The sequence below is a fragment of the Pezoporus occidentalis genome, unplaced genomic scaffold (assembly GCF_034315485.1).
Source record: "Pezoporus occidentalis ecotype Australia unplaced genomic scaffold, CSIRO_AGI_Poc_V1 ctg14, whole genome shotgun sequence".
NCBI classification, from domain to species: Eukaryota; Metazoa; Chordata; class Aves; order Psittaciformes; family Psittacidae; genus Pezoporus; species Pezoporus occidentalis.
This window is the reverse complement of record NW_026913209.1, coordinates 2,625,196-2,646,715: the sequence shown is the minus strand read 5'-3', so window position 1 is coordinate 2,646,715 and position 21,520 is coordinate 2,625,196. Positions and strand designations below refer to the sequence as shown.

The 21,520-nt window shown below is 39.3% G+C and overlaps 1 protein-coding gene across 10 annotated transcripts in view; it reads right to left on the bottom strand.

The window, feature by feature from the left end:
• Positions 1-21,520, bottom strand: part of FOXP2 (forkhead box P2) — a 418,517-nt gene that overhangs the window by 114,089 nt on the left and 282,908 nt on the right. For all 10 annotated transcript variants that reach the window (XM_062609597.1, XM_062609588.1, XM_062609592.1 and 7 more), the window contains one exon: positions 6,607-6,696. In XM_062609597.1, coding sequence (XP_062465581.1) covers positions 6,607-6,696 — 90 coding nt within the window. The remainder of the gene's footprint in view (positions 1-6,606; positions 6,697-21,520) is intronic.

The following is a 21,520-nucleotide window of genomic DNA, read 5'->3' as shown; positions in this document are numbered from 1 at the left end:
TTGCAGTGGAAGAGAGCTTTCCAGCTGCTCAAGCAAGGCAAATAAACTTTTCTATAGATCTTGGAGGCTGCTATAGCTCACAATATAAAACCTAGGTCATCCATCCCATGCACAGCAATATTTCCTGGTATCAGACAGCCTGCAGATTCTGCCATGAGGTCCACTGCCCTGCTATGTAAAAGCTGCTGTGAAAAGACCTAGGCACTCTCTGTGAAGTGCCTTTCTGAATCTGCGTGAAGAATCAGTCTGTGTGTTCTTCCTTTTCCTCCCAATCCTCTTGACGTACCAGAATAAACAACAGAGAAAGGGAGAAAGAAGACATGATAATGATGTAGGTGCCAAGTGATTCCCTGTGTCCTGGTTTTAGTTAGGGTTAAACTACAAGACCCCAACAGTCACAGCAATGGAGTGAAAAGTCAGACTGATGCACAGTCATAAGTTAAACATTAAAATGCATATTCAATATCTGTGAACAGAGTTTGCATACTACTTCTTTCCCCTGCCTCTAAAATATTTTCCAATAATGCAACCGGGTTTCGGGATAAAAATGTGATCTCTGCACCAGTTAGTGTGTCTTTTTATCTCTGTTAGATATACATGAAATCATTACATGATAACTTCCATTAGAAGGCTGCTAGTAAATATTTTTCCATGTTACAAAGTTCATACATAAGGTTAGCTGCAATATTTCATGTGTCTGAACATGACAAATACCTGCTTTATCAATAAGAGATAATACCTCAAGATGACTGATATTTACTTTAAATTAAAAAGGAAACCATACTAACCAGTGCCACTTTCTTCACAGATGTGCATTTTAATACCAGAAGTTTTCAAGAGTAAAAAGGAAAGTAAATCTATTCTTGAAAGGTTTCACGGCAAAATGGCACACAATACAAAATAGGGTTTTCACAAGTAAAAGAGGTTGTCAAAGACGGAACAGAAGCCTTTGGAGCAGACTTGTATCTATATAAATAATGACTTCCCAGCAAGGTTTTTATGCAGACACTTCCACTGCAAATCAATGAAATATATCCTTTCTTTTTAGTTTATTACTGTATTTATCCCTCTACCTTACATGGAATTTCTGTTTTCTGCACCGTGAGAGCTTGAATACAGCTATTTTGCCTTTCTCTCCCCCCTACACCTCACCTAAAAATAACTCCTTGCTTTTTCTCCATCTCTTGGGGGTTATCCTTGTCTTTAGAGTGGGTATCACTGATGCAAATTTCTACACCTTAGAGGATAACTACATTTTCCTCCTAACACTTACAAGGGAAAATGGGACTTATGATTTTCTAGCAGCTATCTTCCAAATTTAATTTACCCCAAGCCTCAATGTTTGCTTATATGTAGGCCACACATTTCCTCCAGAATTGTAGTCGAGAGGGAAAAAGATTGTTTATCACTACGCTCCTCTTACACTATATATTAGGCATTAGCATATTTCTAAGTCAGTGATTTCCAGCATGTACAAAATCCTCCTACTTCCTATGCTTAGCAACATGCTTTAGATAAACAGAAATACGTAATACGCAGTTTTTGGAAAGACAGTTTTAGACTGGCTAGATTTGTTTCGATTTTTGTTGCATGTAATGCTACGAAAACTCTAAGTTACATCCATAAAAGGGTGGGGGTTTTTTGCTGTTTTTAAACAGAGAATTTTTTTCCTGACATTACACATGCACGGTTGCAGTCAATGTGCATTAAGTCAGAGGATGTAATTTAAAAGCAGTGGGTTTTGCTTCTTTTTCCCCACATTCAAAATTTCTTATCTCTCATCAGCTCCTTATGTATGCTTAAAAAAGCAACTAAAAGTTACAATATTAATGATATGCTTGCTTATTTATTATGTGCAATGAATTTTAATTCAGAGCCATATGAAGATCCAAAGGGAGACGACCAAACTTGGAGAGTAATGCAAGAAGAGTAGTTTAAAGGAGACTATGAATGTCTTTTCATGCTCAATTTTCATGCCAAAATTTTGCATTTTGCATGTCTTTAAACAGTGGTTCTTCTGATAGTGTACACTAACGCAGTAAACATTAAGTAATTAAACCTAAACATATACTTACTTTTCCCAAATTTTATCAAATGATTACACTTCTACGAGGTGCTCATGCTAAATAAACAAGGCTTACCTTAACAACTCAACACTACATACAGCATGATATTTATACAACAGGCTTGGTACACACTGAGCTTAACCCTTTGATTCCAGGAGTCATGGTTTCCGGACATGCCATCCTCATACAGGATGCGTTAGTACTGGTGTTAAAACAACAAATTTCTTAGCAAGAAGGAGAAAAAAACTAACCAATTCATTTTAGATATATTAACTGATGGGATTGAAGATAATTATCTAATCAAGATAAAAGTTCAAATTCTTCTTTAGTGAAAATAAACTACTTCTTTAGAGACATTACAGGGAATAGAAATAAACACGCTTTTAATAGCTCTTAGAGCAAACAAAATTAACAACTAGTGGTCCAAATCACTCTGCTGTGCAGCCAATGATGACCTGTATCATGGACAGATTAGTCTAAGCACTGAGATTTGCCTACCTGGAAGGGAAATAATTGCAATGCTGTACACGGACACCCACCAATGGAAGCAAATTGACAGCATTTACCTTTGGGTTATGCTTGTGCTCTGCACAGTTCTTGAAGAACTGAAAGTCTCACTCATGATTTTTAGTGTAACAAGAACAATAAAGCTGCTAGTTTTAACACTCAGGGTGGACGACACCAGGTATTTCTGTGGCTGTAAGGACAATGACTTTCTGCCACAGCAGAATGATCTACAGGTTCTAAGAGCCAAAGTGGTATTTTCCCTGCTATGCCTACAACAGAAATGTGGTGATAGGGAGCGAAATCTGTGAAGCAACCAGCTCACTTCACCATGGATCATCAGAATCTGAGCTTCTCCAGGAAAGAAAAATATCCTTAAATAAAAAACAGTATTGCAGAAATCTTGACCTTACTATTGCAATATGTTTTCCAGGATGCACAGTAAGAAAGTAAATATTATCTCATCAGAAGCAGGTTAACATTACCCTCAATTCTCTTCACAAACCCGCCTTAGCTGTTCTGCAATATGTCATTAATCAATGTATGTACTGATTGGATCCATTCAATTGGTGCATCAGTATAATGAATGGCATATATAAACATGCTTCAAATACATTTATTCGGATATCTATACATGAAAGTAAAATCACTACTACAACTGGTACTCAAGCTTGTCAAATGGGATGTTCTTCTCCTTCTGTTTTGCATAAGACATGCTAATGGTTATGTGATCTGCAGTCTGAAACCCAGAAAAATGTAAATCAGAAAGTAATAGTACATCAAGATAACTGTCTATCCACCACTGTAATTTCAGCAGGTATTCCATTAACTCACAGTCTAAATACAAACCTCCTCTCCCAGAAAATACAGGATAACTACTAGATGATGGCATTCAAAACTAAAACAAAAACATCTGTCATCACAACTTTCCTCTTTTACAATAGATCACATATCTACAGGTAAATTTAAAAGTTTTCTTTTTCTTTTTTTTTTTATGAGAAGGATACAGAAGACACCAAAATTCTTCTGTGGAAATCCCAGTGGTTCTCTAAAACCATCCCCTCTATAAAGCACAGTAGAACGTAACAACTTACCCAACACCCTTTTTTTGCAAAGTCGAGGACACAAATTTGAAGGTTTCTTCAATAAGCTTTCGACTTGCTGATTAGCTAGTTGGTGGTGCAAGTCACTAAAATACTTGACGCATTATGGAATAATAAACAGAGAGAACATACATAAAACCAGCATATGGTACTTTCCCCCAAATACCCATCAAATCCAAAAGATGGCCACTAAAGTTAATACTGTTTTTTTTCTTCTTTGGCACATGGAACAATAGAACAGTTTTTGTCAAAATATAGAGCAGATGAGAGATGCAATGGCAAGGCTTACCTAACACCCTCATTTGCCTGCAGATGTGTGAGCTAGTTTTAAAAGTTTATTAGGTTTTTACTAGATTTATAAATCAGTTCTAAAATATCTCCAGTTGCCAGATTAGTAAATTGCTCTGAAATTAGAGGAAATTAGAAATACGCTACTATTAAAAGAATTTTAAAATATTGGGAGAAGTCTGTTTCCTTAAGCACAAACACAAGCACAAGTATTTTTGTCTTATAAACCTCAAATTGCTTATGCATATTTAGCAATTCCTACTGCTAGGAGATTTTGGCTAAAGGTACCATTAAATTTGGCATAATATAATAATAACAACGTACAATTTTATGGCCCATATTATAGTATTTGGTCAAACAGGCATCACAATGCTCAAAATGTGAATTTCCGCTACATAATGAACAATGAACAGCTCTGTAGTAACACTAAAAGGCAGAACTAGAAAAGCTCCAAGGACTCATTTATAAAAGCTTTATACATCTTTTTCACTAAAGAAGAAAATTAAAATGGAGTTTGTGCTCATACCTGAGTTTACATGGTATTTGATACAAAAACCAAAGTCTGAGAGCAAATTCCATTTTCCTCTCATTTAAAAATGAATCAAATGAAGTGTCCACAGCTAATAAGAGGCACTGTGTACATACTGATCATGGAAGGAAAAGCTGGAAACATGAGCAATAATCTTTGCTTTAGGGAGTATGTAACAATTCTTAAAAGAAAATTATTTGCTTTATTTTCTTCTTCCTGCCTCACAAGTGTGACTCATGAGGCACTGACTCTTCCTGGCAAACACATAATACGGGATGTCTCTACAATACACCATCTCATGGCATTTAAATGGCCTCAGGCCAGGGTTGGTGCTTTAGGAGTAGGAAAGCACAAGCCCTCCTCTCCCATTCCATCGTCCTCTTGGTTGTGTGTGTATAACTGACTCCAAACATGGTTTTCTCTCCTTTCATGGTTTTCTCTCCTTTCATGGATGCCTACCACAAATAGTGCACCCCCACACCTCTTCCACCTTGAAAAGAATGTTTACGAATGGGTGGAGAATGTAAACAGAGAAGACAGTAGCTCCTGAACTGCTCCAGTTTACAAGCTGGAGGACTAAAGTAAGCTAAATTAACTGGGAAACATACAGTGGGAAAATACCACTATTTTTTCCCCGTTTCCTACACTTCCCTTCATGTCTGGTGTTTGCCAGTTTAGAGGCAGTACACAGGGCTAGACGGACCTTATACATGCTCTTTTCCAGAATGAAAAGCTGGCAGAAAAAAACAACTTTCACAGTATTCATTAAATCAATCACCTCCGTGACTCAACTCTTCAAGATCACCAACTCCACTTCTAAAAACTTAAAAAACTGCAAAGTTAATAAGCTGCTGCCTTTATGACTACTCTTCCTGAGTGCCTTCAGCCTAAAAGATATTGAAGACAAAACAAAGTCAACGGCAGAGAGTGGAAAGCTGAGATGGCCCCAGGAGTCCTACGCCTCTGCACTGGACTACAACTACAGCATGGCAAGATGCCAACTTGACGTATTTTCTTTAGTGATTTTCCTAAGTTCTTGTTTATTTCTGAGCAAATAAATACAACTTTAAAAGTATATTTGAAGAGAGCTAATTTGGAACTGTGTGCTGTGTCCAACATTGCTCCAAGAAGTTTCACAAAGAAAAGGAGACACTGTGAATTACATAAAAAAACTGTGCAAATGATAAATTTCACAACACTTCACTGGTGGAGAATGAGATAAATTCTGGTGCCTGGGGTCCTCCATTATGCACGACAAGAGATAAAAACACCCTCTTACTTCAGAAAGCAGGGGAAGTCCCAAGAGGATAAAGGCTCACCCAGAAAAATAGATGTAAGGAAAAGAATGGTAGGAGTTACAAATTTTTATTTCCTGAACAAAATAAAATCATCTCTTATGTACATCTTTTGTCTGCAACAGACTGTAATTCAGCAGTTTAACACTCATATTTGGTCTACATACAATGAGAGACCCAGTTTTGTCAGCAGAATACAATTTCATATGGAACTCTGCATTAGCAATAAATGAACTAAAACCTCAAAAAAATACTCATAATTTTTTCAAGAATAAAATGCTGTATATATTTTTAGTAATAATGCATTTTAAATAATTACTCAGTAACAGAACTCCTTTTCACCCAAACACAACCTGAAGCCCAACAGCATCCCAGTGTGTAACTCTTATATGTTCTTCTAAAATGGCAGAAACAACTCTTTCATAATTTCATGCAGTTGTGTTGGTAGTTTCTGAAAACATCTCTGTGTCACTTACACACAATCTTAACAAGTTTTGAACTTTTTTTTCCATTTCTTAGTCTTACCACAGCCGTTTTTTACAATTTAATCCATGTACATATAAAAAAAAATACCAATTTTGTATTTTATAGCATAACTACCGAACTCAGTCTTACATCTTGCAAGCACCTACAGCCACAAAAGGCTTTTTTAACTTCCAATGCATCTTCTCTGTGAATGAAAAGTCACCAGAATGCAAGCCTGTATGTGAATATGTACACACACAACAGGCACTGGAACACATGCATACACGCACATCTCCCATGTGTGAGCAAGTTCTTCCCTGAGAGTAAGGCCCCAAAAGCAAGGACACTTTACTAACCTGCAGTGGTCTCTGTTTATCACTGCCCTTAGGAGATTTCAGTCCACTTGTCTGTTGCTGTAAAAGCAGCTGCCTTGCTGCCTGGAGTGCCTAGAAGTTAAAAAAAAAGAATAAATAATTTCTACCAGTTCATAGAAAGAGATGAGTTATTCATTGATAATGTTAGGTAAAACTCCAATTGAACAAACACAGTCTCTTCCTATTTGATTTATATTTGCTAGATTTCAGGCTTCAGATTGTTCCTTACTTAAAACAACAACAAAAAAAATCATTTGAAAGTACATATATAGGACTTCACTTGAATTTATGGATGTACATGAAATCCTGCAGGAAATAAAGTTAATTTGTTTGAAGTGCTTGAAGAGGAAAAATCATAAACTGCATCAATAGCCTCATTTCCACAAGGAACTTGTCTTTGAGTGTTCAACTAAAATGCCCACTCCCTTGCAAATTATCATTCAATTTGCATTTTCATATTACAATTTTGAAGCAAAAGCAAGTAGACTTCAAGTGTTACCAGAAGCTGTAATTAAATTTGACAAATCAACATCAGATTATCTTGAAAGTGAATTAATAAGGATATTCATTGAAGATTAAAACCACTTTTTGTACTTACAATTCAAGGAGAAACCTCTCCTTTGACAAAATAAAAAAAAATAAAAAGAAGTGCAGTTTTAATGCCAAATAAAAATGAGTGGTTTTCATTTGCATTCTTAGGGAAATCAGAGAACAAAGAAATTACTACTCAACCAACCAGATCAGGCTCAGGGATGACAGCACCCCAATCAAAATAGAAAATGTTTCCATTTATTTAATGTTTTCATTCCAACTCAGCAAAATCCAGTTAAACATATGAAATGTAAACAAACATTCCACTTACCCCAAGAAGGCTAATCTGAATTATTTTTTTTCTTATAGAATTTCTTTTTAAATGCCAAGTGTGAGGCAGTATTTATTAAGACATGAACAAACCCTGATCCAAAACATTTACACTGAAACTACCTGGAAAGCCCTTTTTTAATCTTTTTTTTTTTGTCTCTTAAAAAAATCAGTTCAGTAAACAGCAGTTACAGCTTTAAAATACATCACACTATTATCTACATTATTAAAACATACTGTAGATGGAATATACTGCACTAAATGCCATTTAATCAATGTTCCCTAAAATAATAAAGATTCACAACTGATAAAGAAAGGTACAATTTTGATCAGACTCAAATGAGCTGGTTTTTAAGATAGTTTCCAGTATCCATGACAACAGTTGCTTTGACAAGATGTGCATATGGCATTACACTGCCAGCTGGTGTGAACAATGTTTGAACTACTGCATTGAGATGCTGAGCAAACAGAAAAAGTTGCCACGTCTTAACCCTCAGGGAAGGCAGTCATCCCCTGATCAATTATGAAAAGACAGAGAGAGGGCTGCTACAGTCTGGCTCCAAGCAAGTTTTCTGAGGAGGCAGGCAGACACAGAAAACCAAAGTAAACAAACTGAATGCACTAGCACCATCTCCTAACAACATTGATTCGTCTCCCCATAGAAGGCTCCGGTACAAAGTTTGCAGAGGAGACTTTTAACATTTGGAGACATTCCCACAACAATCCCCGTATTGTTTCATCAAATTCTCAAGTAATTACAGGTCAGCTTTACAAAGTCTACACATTCCTCTGAACCTAAGCAACGAGACGCACAGAACTAGCTTCTCTCTGCCAAAAGTAAATAAAAGTTAACATATTTCAAAGTGCACTTGAAATATTTTGTTACCAAGGAACCACTGGATGCCCTGTTTCCTATGTGAATAGCATAATCTCTTCTGCACTCACAATCCTTGGGCAGATCCTAAGACAATCCTGCTCTGTCTGAGATCAAAGACAAACATATCTGTTGAGTTCAGGGGCACCAAGATTTGTTTCCAACATCTTGCAGCGGTTTAACCACAAAACATGGATTAAATGCATGAACAGAAGATCTATGGCAAATTTATAATCCTTCCCAATCTTTACAGCTCTCCAAAAAGGAAACTTGAAAGGAAGTGAGAGAATGACTGCACTTCTGAATTCATGGTGGACTGTACAGGAAAACGAACTGCACCACCAAGGGTGATACTGCTACAAGAACCAGAGAAGAGATATGGAGTCATGGAAAACAGGAAAAACCACAAAGATTATTATTTTTCATTTGTGGAACTTTCAGAAAATTCATTACACGACCTTTATCTGGAAAAGAAATTGTAACGGAGTAATGCTGACGTATACTTGCAAGTAATCGGAATACTCGGCAAGTTGTTTCAGGGTCCTAATTTTCCTTAGCAGCAAAGTCATTACACGTCAATGCAATAAAACAAGCAAGTATACATCTGGTAAAGCTCCACATTTACAGTACTTGAAAATCAGAGAATTATGGCCTGCTGCAGCTTAGATTGAGGCTCAAAAGTATAATTTCAAATTGTGGCTACCATACTCCAGTGGAATCAGCCTCAGAAAGCATGACTTCCTACTGCTAACTACAGAAAGAGTCACACTTTATGAAAAAGCAAGGCAGCACAACAGGGTATGTTTGCATAAAAGACTCTTCTACTTAAACTATTTTGATTCATATGTGCTGGCTGGGATATCTTTAAAGGAGTAAAGGCTTATCTTGTAATACAGAATGTCTTATAAATGATGACTACCTGAATACTTTAGTGATCTTATTGTGGCAGTTTAGATTACTGTAAACACAGGAGATAGAAGAAGAACAGAAAACAATTTCAAGAGATCAGAGATGATTTAAAACTCATAAGGAGAAATCACTGTCAGCCTTTGTTCTTATAGCAGTTGTCATATGGTACTTTTTCATCCCAGTGTGCTGCTTGAGATTTTGCTATTCAAGTAAACAGCCTCCCAGAAACACACAGTTAATTTCAAAGGATTATTACTGACATTATTCGTAAGTGAAGATTATGACATTTAGTTCTACCAATTCATTTGCTGCTTTGCAAAAACAAACTGACAACTTGAAAGTGCCTTTCAAAATTCCTAGTTTAACATCTACACTTCAAGTAAACACCTGTCCCACATATCATTTACAAATTTCAGTGAACTAATCTGATAGTAACTCATGGTCTAAAACAGTTCAATGAAGACAAACTAAGAGACGTTTATAAATCCGGCAGAGGATAAAAATGATGTTGAGTCCTACCTCAAGTTAGCAGCGAGAGTCTAAGGCAGTCGAACTCCTATCTAGTTTCCAGTAACATTTGTTTCAAATTTACTATGCACTTTTCCTTAATTAAGTTATCTAAATTAGCAAAACTATACAAAAAAGTCAATGTAGGCAAAAGCAATAAAAAGCACTGAGGATTAGAAATTATTTTAATAATGCAAATGAAAATCATTATAATGCTTTAAGTAATGGCTGTACAAGCAGGAAATTTGGGCATATGGTTTCCAGAACTCACTGTGTCTTCTAGTAAAATATTTATTGGGAACACTACTTCTTAATATTTACTGTGCTGCTTTGGCACAGCTAAAACATAAGCAGAACAAAAATGAAATTAATTGCATATAACTCACCCTATTAAAGTTGATAAATTATGGGAGATTTTGCAATTTGTTGGCGATACTCCTGTGAGATACAACTTGCTTTAATTCTGTATTCCAACCCCTTGTATTTAGTTTAAGCATGCCTTAAAATAATTTTTAAAGTTTTATCTTTTTAATTAAAGTGAAAGCTGTCACTAAAAGATGGTAAATTTACTTTGTTTTTAAAGAAGTAAATACATGTATATTTTTAGGAAACAGATGTCACTCATATCTTTCCTTTAAAATCAGGAATGTTTAACCTATCAGCCTGTTGCATTTGAGACGTTAAAATGAAAAATGACATCTACACCCATTAATATTGTCAATGTATAAACAGCACAGCGTGACACATTCTTGAGAGCTGAAGGCTACAAAATCTCTCTGAAACATAAATAACAAAGCACTCAGAAGCATATTTGATGTTGATATTCATCTCTGAGAAAAACACTGCTGCCTGGGCTTCTTATGAAAATAGATGCAGCCCAAATGGATCTCCTGTAATTGGTTTCAGATAGCGAGGTCAAAAGAAATGTGATACAAGAAACTATTATGTGGAACAAGCGAAACAAGAATGTTTATACAGGCACTCCCTATTTATACTGACAAGAGGTGTATACTTTACAGATAACCAGAACCAAAAATCTTGCCAGAAGACAACCAGATTCTTTCCTTTTTCTAACTCCAAAGTCCTATTTTAATTTTTATAAATTACTGCATACTTTAACATTCCTGCTGAACACCGAATGAGTTTCTGAACATAAAATAAGTTTCCAAATGGCTGAATATGTCAAACGGGAGTCATCTCACTGGTAGCACTATGCAACCAAAACATATCAACATGTTAAGCTGGATTTAAGGCCAGAGACTGCTCTGCACTGGTTGAATACTGGTTTATTTTAAAGAAGACTTCAGGACACCCTCTGCCCCTTCACACCCTGCCATATGCCCATTCTCCAGCTGGCTCTGAACACGAAGCCCAGAGTTACACAGTTGTACAAGATGCTGATTTGAGACAACACTGTTCTATGCTTCCTAATAGAACACTGATGATCTTGCTAAACCTTTGTCTCTTGCTGACTGTGTTTTCCCAGAAAGTTCTCTAATGAATATCACAGTCAGTCAGCACAGCAGTTTATAAACTTTCCAAATGGAGTTGCGAAGCATTTAGCACTATTCAAGGAATCTTGAATTTAAGATGATCCAACTCCTTTCCAACAGCAGCCTCTCCAGGAGACTTGACAGGAAAAGCTAATTCCCATTTTCCTTAGTGAACAACAGTCCTTTTCTCTAAGTTACACAAAGAAGATAAAACCTGAAGCCAAGGAAATCCTGTACATAACTAAAATCCAAGCCACATAACCAGCCTGATTTCACCTAGGAGCAGTAGACTGAACAATTATTACAGTGTTTTTCTATAGAAGAGAAAATAAATCACCAGACAGCTAATGCTGTTGGAACCCACCTCAAGGAATATATTATCTAAGGAATCTAGATGGCCACTAAGAAAGATTTCACTCAATTAGCCCAAGTATGCAAATCCAAGTATGCAAACACTCAAACAAAAAAGATTTGCATCTTCTGCATCTAGATCAGCAACTCCAGACAGCCCAGATGTTCAATGTGCACAATTTCAACAGCTAAACTGCAGGGTGCCGTGAAGCTCTGCCTAATAGCAGAACACAAGCCTACAATAGTACAAAATATTTGAAATTAAATTATGCTCAAGATGAAGAGGCAAAAACCTTGGACGTTGTATTACCATCCTAAGTTCTCCCACCACCAGGCTGCTAGATAGGACAGAAACTGGTGGCGGCCACTGAGTGCTGTATGGAGGCCAACCCTGCCTGGCTCCTCGATCCCCAGGCTGCTCAGGTATTCCAAGGCTGGGGAAAACTTATGTTTGTCCAGGACAACACCTTGTGCTGTGGAATTTCAAGATAAAAAGGCAGAGAACTTTGAGGATTAGGTGGCAAATGGTCATACTCATATTAGAATCATAGAATAGTTAAGGTTGAAAGGACCTTAAGATCATCTAGTTCCAACCCCCCTGCCATAGGCAGGGACACCTTACGCTAAATCAGATCACCCAAGGCCTCGTCCAACCTGGTCTTGAACACTGTCAGGGATGGAGCATTCACAACTTCCCTGGGCAACCCATTCCAGTGCCTCACCACCCTTGCAGTAAAGAATTTCTTCCTTAGATCCAATCTAAACTTCCCGTGTTTAAGTTTTAACCCGTTACCCCTTGTCCTAAAGTGTCCATCCCCCACATCCCTATAGGCCCCCTTCAGATACTGGAAGGCTGCTATGAGGTCTCCGTGCAGCCTTCTCTTCTCCAGGCTGAACAGCCCCAACTTCCTCAGCCTGTCTTCATACAGGAGGTGCTCCAGTCCCCTTATCATCCTCGTGGCCCTCCTCTGGACTTGTTCCAACAGTTCCATGTCCTTTTGATGTTGAGGACACCAGAACTGCACACAATACTCCAGGTGAGGCCTCACGACAGCTGAGTAGAGGGGCAGGATCACCTCCTCTGACCTGCTGGTCACACTCCTTTTGATGCAGCCCAGGATACAGTTGACTTTCTGGGCTGCAAGCACACACTAAAGCTGGCTCATGTTCATTTTCTCATTGACCAACATCCCCAAGTCCTTCTCCACAGGGCTGCTCTGAATCTCTTCTCTGACCAACCTGTAGCTGTGCCTGGGATTGCTCTGACTAAGGTGCAGGACCTTGCACTTGGCATGGTTAAACTTCATAAGGTTGGCATCAGCCCACCTCACAAGCGTGTGAAGGTCCCTCTGGAAGCTCCTCATGTGCTTCATTTTAGAAACATAAGAATTTCCTGGATCTGGCCCTCATTTTCATGGCACTTTGTCAGTTTTGTTTGGTTTGCTGGGTATTTTGGGGGAGTGTTTGCTTTCTTAGGCTGATTCTGCCAGTTTCAGCATACTGAGGCTCTGATTTTGATTGTAATACAAACAACACTAGAAGAAGAGATCCTCAATCTACCTGAGCTTCTGTTCTCCCCTGATGTTATCCAGGATTAATTTGCAACTGAAGAGAAAAAGTAACAGTAATAAACTGATGAATGCAACATGAAGTCTCATAATACTGTTTAATAAAAGGAAATTAATCACGTAATTGTCATAAACCTATTTTCAAACAGCAATCTATCAGAGAGAAATTATGCATCTGTAGTTATTGACCTTTCATTTTACCATGACTGATTCATAATTAGACTAGTTTTGTGAAAAATAATAGTTAATTACCAGATTTTTTCACTCTAATTATTTTGGCTTTTTTTTTTGTTTGTTGATTGTCTTACTTTTTCCCCATTTGAAAGATGGAAATACAGGGCACTAATAACTTTTCAGCTGACATATTTCATTTTATTAAGCAAATTAAGCTTCTCTGCGTATAACCCAATTTAATGGATACTAAACACTGTTTCAAAAACAACTCTTTCATTTTTCCTGTCCATTATTTGGCTGACCAAGTACTAGAAACAAAACACCCGTAACAATGACTTGCTTTCAATTCCCAGTGGCATTTGCAGGGCTCTTAACCTACAGACATGAGTCTGCACTGGTCATTAGGGCTACACATCAGACCACGTGTAACATGGTCTACGACAGCAAATCCAAATGCCATCTCCAAAGCTCGGACCACCTGAAAAATCCAAATGTCAACGGTTAGGAGAGATGGGACCCACAGCACCAGAGTCGTGCTCCAACCTGACAATCCTTCTTTCATCCCACATGACTAAACTTAACTTTCCTTTGGTAAACACAGCAGCAGGCGATCTACCGTACTTCATTCCTACTACTTACATTACACAGCAACTAACTGAATTAACGAAATGAAAATAAACCCAGCACACGCATCAAATACCAGCGCCACAAGCTCACAAGTGTCCTGCCATTGCTATTTCCTTCCATGTGGCATTGTTTTTAGAAAACTGGGACATGTGATAGCTAAATGGAAGAGCTGAACTCTTAGTTTTACAGGAAGGCTGTGGCAATGGTGGCATGTACATTTACCACATGAAAACTGGCATGAACTATTTTGCATGATAATCAGATAGCAGATACATAAAAGCCATTTAAATGTGCAGGAAAAAGAACAATCAATACAGCTACCCCATGTGTGAATCCAGAAATAAAAAGGATTCTTAAAATTATTATACGTTTACATAATGCTACGTATACATGGTACAAATGTGCACGTATCCTTAATTTGAAAGGAACTGGTTAAAAAAAGACTTCCTTTCAAGTCTGTCCATTGTAGACATTCACTTAATTGGCTGTGAAGCCTACTTTCAATTACAGCAGTCTGAAACAAAGCAGTGTTGGCTTAGGTGGAATAATGGCTGGTTTGATGATTTATAAATAGGAAAGGAACTGATGCAAATGAAAGCAAGAGTGGTCCCATTTGTACTAAAATCAAAATGCAGAGCAAATGTGGGAGGAGAAAGAAACAGTATCTAGGGAAGCATTATAATGGTAGGCTGTTAGAAGGCAGCAGTTTTAACTGATAGAAATCTGAAAGGGAAATTCATAAATTAAAGACAGTGAAATCAGCATGGAGATTATTAAGCCAATGATTAACAAAAACCATCATCAAGACATAAACTAAACTAGAAGGTGAGGCAGATATAAAACAAAAGGAAACATGCACTCAAAACATTTTGTTTTGACCAACAGCAAGGTTCCTAAAAGAGAACCTAAAAATCTGTGAGGGCAGATTAGTTTTGTTGAGTAATACAGAGAGGTAAATTAACATGTGAAGAACAAATGCCAAAACAGTACTGACCCTAGAACAGCCTTGGCTATTTAGAAGGCAAAAAATAAATACCTCTATCTTTAACACTTAGTTCCAATTAAGTAGCATTCTGCACGGTGACTGGTAAAGGAGAATTGACACAAAACATCATAAGCACAGATTCCTCATCCCAATAACCTGCAAGCTAGAAACCAAAGCTGTCTGTCAAAGAGTATGGACCTACATGGTGCGAAAATAATTACAAATAAAGTTACAGTAATTATACAAATCAAATCCTCTCAGCCAATCCAAATGTGAGGAATTACGTGTTTATTGAACAGCTACTGATTGAAAGGGCTCCACTTAGTTGAACAATAACTAATGTGGTTAGTTATTGCTCCATACCCAGAGACTGCAGAAGTGAGACTGCAACTAGTAATGGAAATATTATCAAGGTGGTCTTATCAGGCTTCTGTTATAATGGAGGAAGGCACAACAGCCACTACTGAAATAGCCAAATGCTAATCAGTGGAGAAGAACAAAGTTAATGGCTGGGCTTCACACTGGATATTATAAATTTAAAGTTTCTCTTAAAATATTTTAATAGATCTAATTATGGCCATCCAGTTCTTAGGAGGACGTAACTTAAAGAAATCTCTAACATATATATAACTATGATGACGTATTAAAGACAGAAATCAATACCGTTATGATAAAAGCAAACTGGGACATATAAATGGAAGTGTCATATATCTACACCTGGTACTTTTTCTACTTTATGCAACTTTCTGAAGACTCAGACAGTGAATTGTGCCCACCTTGGGCACAGTATTCCAAAGAGATGGACCATGTGACCAGTGACCAGAGAAGGAAGAGCAGTAATAATAATGATGATGAGAAAATCCAACCTATGGGATAGCAGAAGACTGACCACAGAAACAGAAAATAAAAAAATACAACCCTCTAAAGCAGTAGCAGTCTTCATCAAGTTTCTGCACAGGACAAATTAATTGTATACCATGGGCAGGATAAGCAAGAATGAATGAAATCTCCCTGGATTCAGTTTAAGACCAATTTAAGGAAAACTTTCCAATGGTAGGGATTGTGGAGGAGTACAACAAATTCTGTAGGAACTACAAAATCCTTGCCACTGGACCAGTTTCAGAAGCATCTTCAGGAGCAATTAAAAGCAGTGATTCTGCTCTGGGACAGAAAAGATCTTTAGAAACACCCTCCAGCCCTATTTTATTTGATTGTGTGGTTCCTATGAAATCATGCCAGGTTTGGATTACTGTCATGTCTAACACCTTGCTACATTTCAAATAACACCAAGTTCTCATAAACTGAGTATCATGAAGCTTCAGCATGGTTTGTTTCCATGGTGAGCTAACAGCAGAGGATCAGTAAGAACTGCGCACACAGGCTCACTCTTTGGAATATTCCGACCTTACGTGACCACATTTGTGTTTACAAGACTATCCTTGAAATTTTGGACTGAACAGAGAATTGGTTTATATAGAACAGGACATGGCTTAAAATTAAGCACTCTGTGCCCTAATTGCAGTCAGAGTCATCTGGGCAGGATTCCTGTGTCTTCACCATCAAGTATGGGCACAGAACAGTAGCAGAAAATAAGCTTTTCTTGATATTACAATTCTTACTATAAGAAACAGAGGCCTTCTGAAATGGAGAGCTAGGAAGGGGAGAGAAAAACAAGGCAAGAATGTGAGTGCGAAGCATAGCTTCCTCAACTTAAGTCATACATCTCCAAACACACACAAAAAACCAAGTCAAAATACATTGACTACTGAATTCAGTGTGAGTTTAAATCTAAATCTGCAATAAACTTAAAGTAGCTTTGATAACCTGATTTCAATTATGTTTTTTAATAAATTTGATCAAAAGTCACTACATAGTCTAGGATACTTGAAAAAATCAGTCATTATTGCTAAAGCTGAATCAGCTCAACTGGAATCCTACAGAATCCAATTTTTTTTTTCTTATGGAGATTTTTGTAATGCTTTTTACAACTTCAGCTGGCATCAAGAACGCCAGGTACATATTGAATACAAGAATAACTAGGGGAAGAAACTAGAAACATGAATGCAAATTGGAAATATAATAATAGCCATTTCATTTGCATTTTTTTGAGGTTTTTGATAAATCTTTTGGAGGAAGATGTGCAGACCAGTCTGGAGTTAAAAAAAAAACCCAAACAGTAAAAATGCTGATATGAGATCAAGAAGGAAATTATGCAAATAAACAGCCCAATTTCTAGACACTGGACTTATCAATGGTGCCATTCGGTAATATTTATGAGTGTGCTGATAACACAAGATCTGAACCCCTTTGTAACTTCTATCTGAAGCATTAAAATCTGCTACTAAGAGTGGACTGTGACCTCTGGATGAACCTCTGTACCATGATCACAAATTAATTAATATTTATGTATGTGCAAAGTAACAGTTATTCCCACGCATAAAACTGGGTACATTTTTGCCTTCTTTATATTCTATGGAAAACCCAACAAAAGTAGCACTGGTTAGCTGTGCATCTCTCTGGAAGAGCTATCTTCATGTGCAGTTTACTATGGCCTGCCTGGGTTACTACAATTGCAGCTTTCCTCATGGGCTGCTTATATACCTTTTAACAATTTTGGTGCATTTTGTGATGACCTAGCAGGCATGATTCAACACGCAGACCTCTGTCTCTGAAGAATCCCAATCTTCAGGTTCTTGCTGTAGCTGGCAAATGAGTTGATGAGTTGTATGTTTTGAAGGGTAGCCTTAACAGTCCGTGTACACAGAGCTACTGAGAAAGAATTCTCTACTTTGGAGACTTTTTTAAGAGTGAAGATTATAGCAAGAGCAAAATGACAAAGAGCTTTAATTTTAAGCTAAAATGGAAGCGAAGGCAGGCAGGCAAATGTCCTCAGGCTCCTCATCCTACTTTCAGCCCTTGTGAGGAGATCTGGGAGAGAGTATATTCTTCATGATTAGAAACTTGCAGGGATGAAAAAGAAAAGACCTGAAGCTAGTAAAAATGTTTTGCAGAAGAGGAATAGAGAGACATTTTGCAATTCCCAGGGTGCTTAGGTGCTGGAGAAATGATAGAAACTGTACAAGAAATTCCCAAGTAGTATACATGAGCAGCACCAACAGGTTAGGCATTTGAATTAAAAGGTAGATGTTCCGATCGCACTTCATTAAGCTTGCCCAGGAAAAACTGATCTTTATGACATTCCTCTGGCATCTGCAGCAATCTTCCTAAACAGCAAGCTAATCAAGGAATTACAATAAAAAATATTCTCAGGGCATTATCAGCCTTAGAAGCATTTCTAAAGCAGACACACCCACTTATGTTGGTGCCAAACATATGTAATACTTCACATCAGTTAAAGTCTCTTCTGGCATAAGATTGTAAAGATTTCCTCTCAACCATGAAGCATATCTTGTGGAATCACTGTCACTAGTATGCACATTAAAAAAAACACTGGCAACCTCGGCACATGATCAAAATGCACTGTAAGTGAAGTTCAGATAAAAATTTTACTCCTTTTATGCTTTCAACTATTCTTAGTTCACAAAAATCAAATAATAGAATCATAGAATAATTAGGGTTGGAAAGGACCTTAAGATCATCCCCGCCATGGGCAGGGGCACCTCACACTAAACCATATCACCCAAGGCTCTGTCCAACCTGGCCTTGAAGAAAGCCAAGGATGGAGCATTCACAGCTTCCTTGGGCAACCCACTGCAGTGTCTCACCACCCACACAGTAAAGAGCTTCTTCCTTATATCCAATCTAAACTTCCCCTGTTTAAGTTTTAACCAATTACCCCTCAGCTTTTATCAGTCCTCTACCATGTCTTGTCATCAACTTAATATGGTCGAAACTCAGTTACTAGTCTTCTCTTCTAAAGACCTCCCCTTTACACATCACACATAGTTTAGATACCATGCCCTTGAAGTATTTTCCAGATTCTTTCTGTAATACCTCTTTTTTTCTTGTAACATTTGAAACCTTACCAATCTGTAAGAAAATTTCCTCTACCTTCCTCTATCTATCAAAAATTCTGCATTCCATCCAGAGACTGTTTAATGTGAAGCATCAAGCCATCACCATTGCCCTTCCTTCCCTCCTTCCTTGCAGTGCTTTCACCTTCATGATCTCCAAGGCATCTATGAAAAAGAGCAGATCAGGGGCTTATTTCCCTCGCAGCAAACTTTATACTTATTCATTAAAAACAAACATGCATGCCCACACCTGCATACTTACATATGTCAAAATGTATTCTTTAGATGCTTCCTTCTCCCTTGCTCTGCCTGCACAACTTACACCCCCACAAAAGAGCAGACCCCAGCACAGGAAGGGCCAGCCCTCACAGCACTGCTGCTCTGCACACTGGGAGAAGAGTAATAGAAGAGCTCAAACTCACAATTAATCTAAAAATAATTCTTAAATCACAACTGGTATTTGTCCCTGCAGCAAATTTCTCATGCAGATTTTTTGCAGTATTTTTACAGGCAATTTTGAAAATGACAGACATAATCAAATTGGCATTCTGAATTATTTAAATAAATACTCGAGAGAGGACGGAACACCGGAGCGGGGGGGAGATCAGCGTCCAGGAGCCTCAACTCAGAGCTTCGAGAGCCACCGAGGGAGCCTCGAGTCCTCGACAGGACCTGCCCAGGAGCCGGCAGCTCAGCTGACGCCAGCAGCTGACTCACACGGGGCGGAGCCAGGAGCAGCGGCACCAGCCCCGAGTGGGTAAAAACCTGCCCCAGGGAGCGCGGCGAGGCAGTTTGTGCGGGCAGGCGAGCGGGACGGTGAGCACTCGTCCTGTGAGCAGGGCCCGGTCCGGGAGCTCTGCTCTGGCTGCCCCGGCGGTGGCAGCGTAGGCACCCAGACAGAGCCGATGAGAGGGGAGGCTGCGGTGCAGAGCTCGGGGTGCAGAGAGTGCCTGCACTGGTCTGGTGAGGGGAGGGTGCACAATGGGCAGGGCTGCACTCGGTGCTCCCTGGTGGAGGTCCTCCTGCAGCAGGGGCTGAGCTGCGGGATGCTGTTAATAGACTGCGAGATGTCAGGGAAGCTGAGAGGAAGCAGGAATGCTTGCTCCCGGCCCAAACTGTGCAGGGGCCTCGAGCTTCACCTCTGCCTCATGAAGGAAAGAAGGAGGCCGTTAACCTGGGAAGTTGGGAATTAGTGACAAAAAAGAACAAACAAAAAAAAAAAAAGGAGGAAAAGGACAACCAAAAGCAAGGGGCTTCCCCCTAAATCCCCTGTCCCCACGCAGAACCTCTTTGCTCTCCTGTAGAGGGCTAATGAGGAAACACATTTGCACCAGAAACAGCCGGCTGATGCACTGCTGAAGATCTCTACTGGTGCTGCCAGGAAAAACGGCGGGTTGTAGTAGTAGGGGACTCTACGCTGGAAGGGACAGGAGCACTCATCTGCCGGCCAGACCCCGTCTCAAGGGAGGTGTGTTGCCTACCAGGGGCATGCATCAGGGATGTGGCAGACAGGCTGCCTGCTCTAGTAAGTCCCACGGACTATTACCCACTCCTGGTGATACACGTGGGTGCTAGAGACATAGATAGTAGCAGCCTGGGGAACATAACGACTACAGAGCCCTGTGAGAGGTGGTTAGGGGCTCTTGAGCTCAGGTGGTCTTTTCATCAATTCTCCAGGGTACAGGGGAGGACCTAAAAAAAGCTAGGAGGATTAGCCAGTTAATAAATGGTTAAAAGGGTGGTGCCATAGTCAGGGGTTTGGGTGCCTTGAACACGGGACCCAAGCTTGCAGGCTAGGTCTGGTGGGGGCTGGTGGAGCCGGTCTGATGATAAAGAAGGGAAAGAGCAGTTTGGTAAGAGGCTTGCCAGACTGGTCAAGGAGGCTTTAAACTAGATGTGTTGGGGGAGGGGGGCATCATTCCATCCCAACACACCCAGTCAGTTGCCAGAACCTATAATAAATGCTTGGAACAATGTAGAGATATCCCAGCCGCTCCAGCCAATGAGCCGGCTTCAGTTGGAGCTCGGCTCAGATGCTTCTATAGAAATGCCCATAGCATGGGGAACAAACAAGAGGAATTAGAGATGTGTGCTTGTCTACGGGGATATGATATAACAGGCACCACAGAAACATGGTGGGATGGCTCCTATGACTGGAGTGTTGGAATGGAAGGTTACAGGCTCTTTAGAAAAGACGGGGCTGGCAGGCAGGGATGGGGGCTTGCCCTTTATGTTAGGGATAGGCTGGAGAGTATGGAACTCTGTCTGGGGACAGGTGAGCAGTCCACAGAGAGTTTGTGGGTCAGGGTTAAAGGGAATATAGCTATGGGAGACATTACTGTGGGGATCTGTTACAGACCGCCTGGTCAAGAGGAACCTGCGGATGAAGCACTTTATAGACAGATAGGAAAAGCCTCACGCTCACAGGCCCTTGGTGACTTCAACCACCCTGACATCTGTTGGAAGGACAGTACGGCCCGGCACAAGCAATCCAGGAGGCTCCCCACTGTGCAGAAGACAACTTCCTTCTACAAGTAACAGAGGAGCCGACTAGGAGAGGTGCCGCGCTTGAC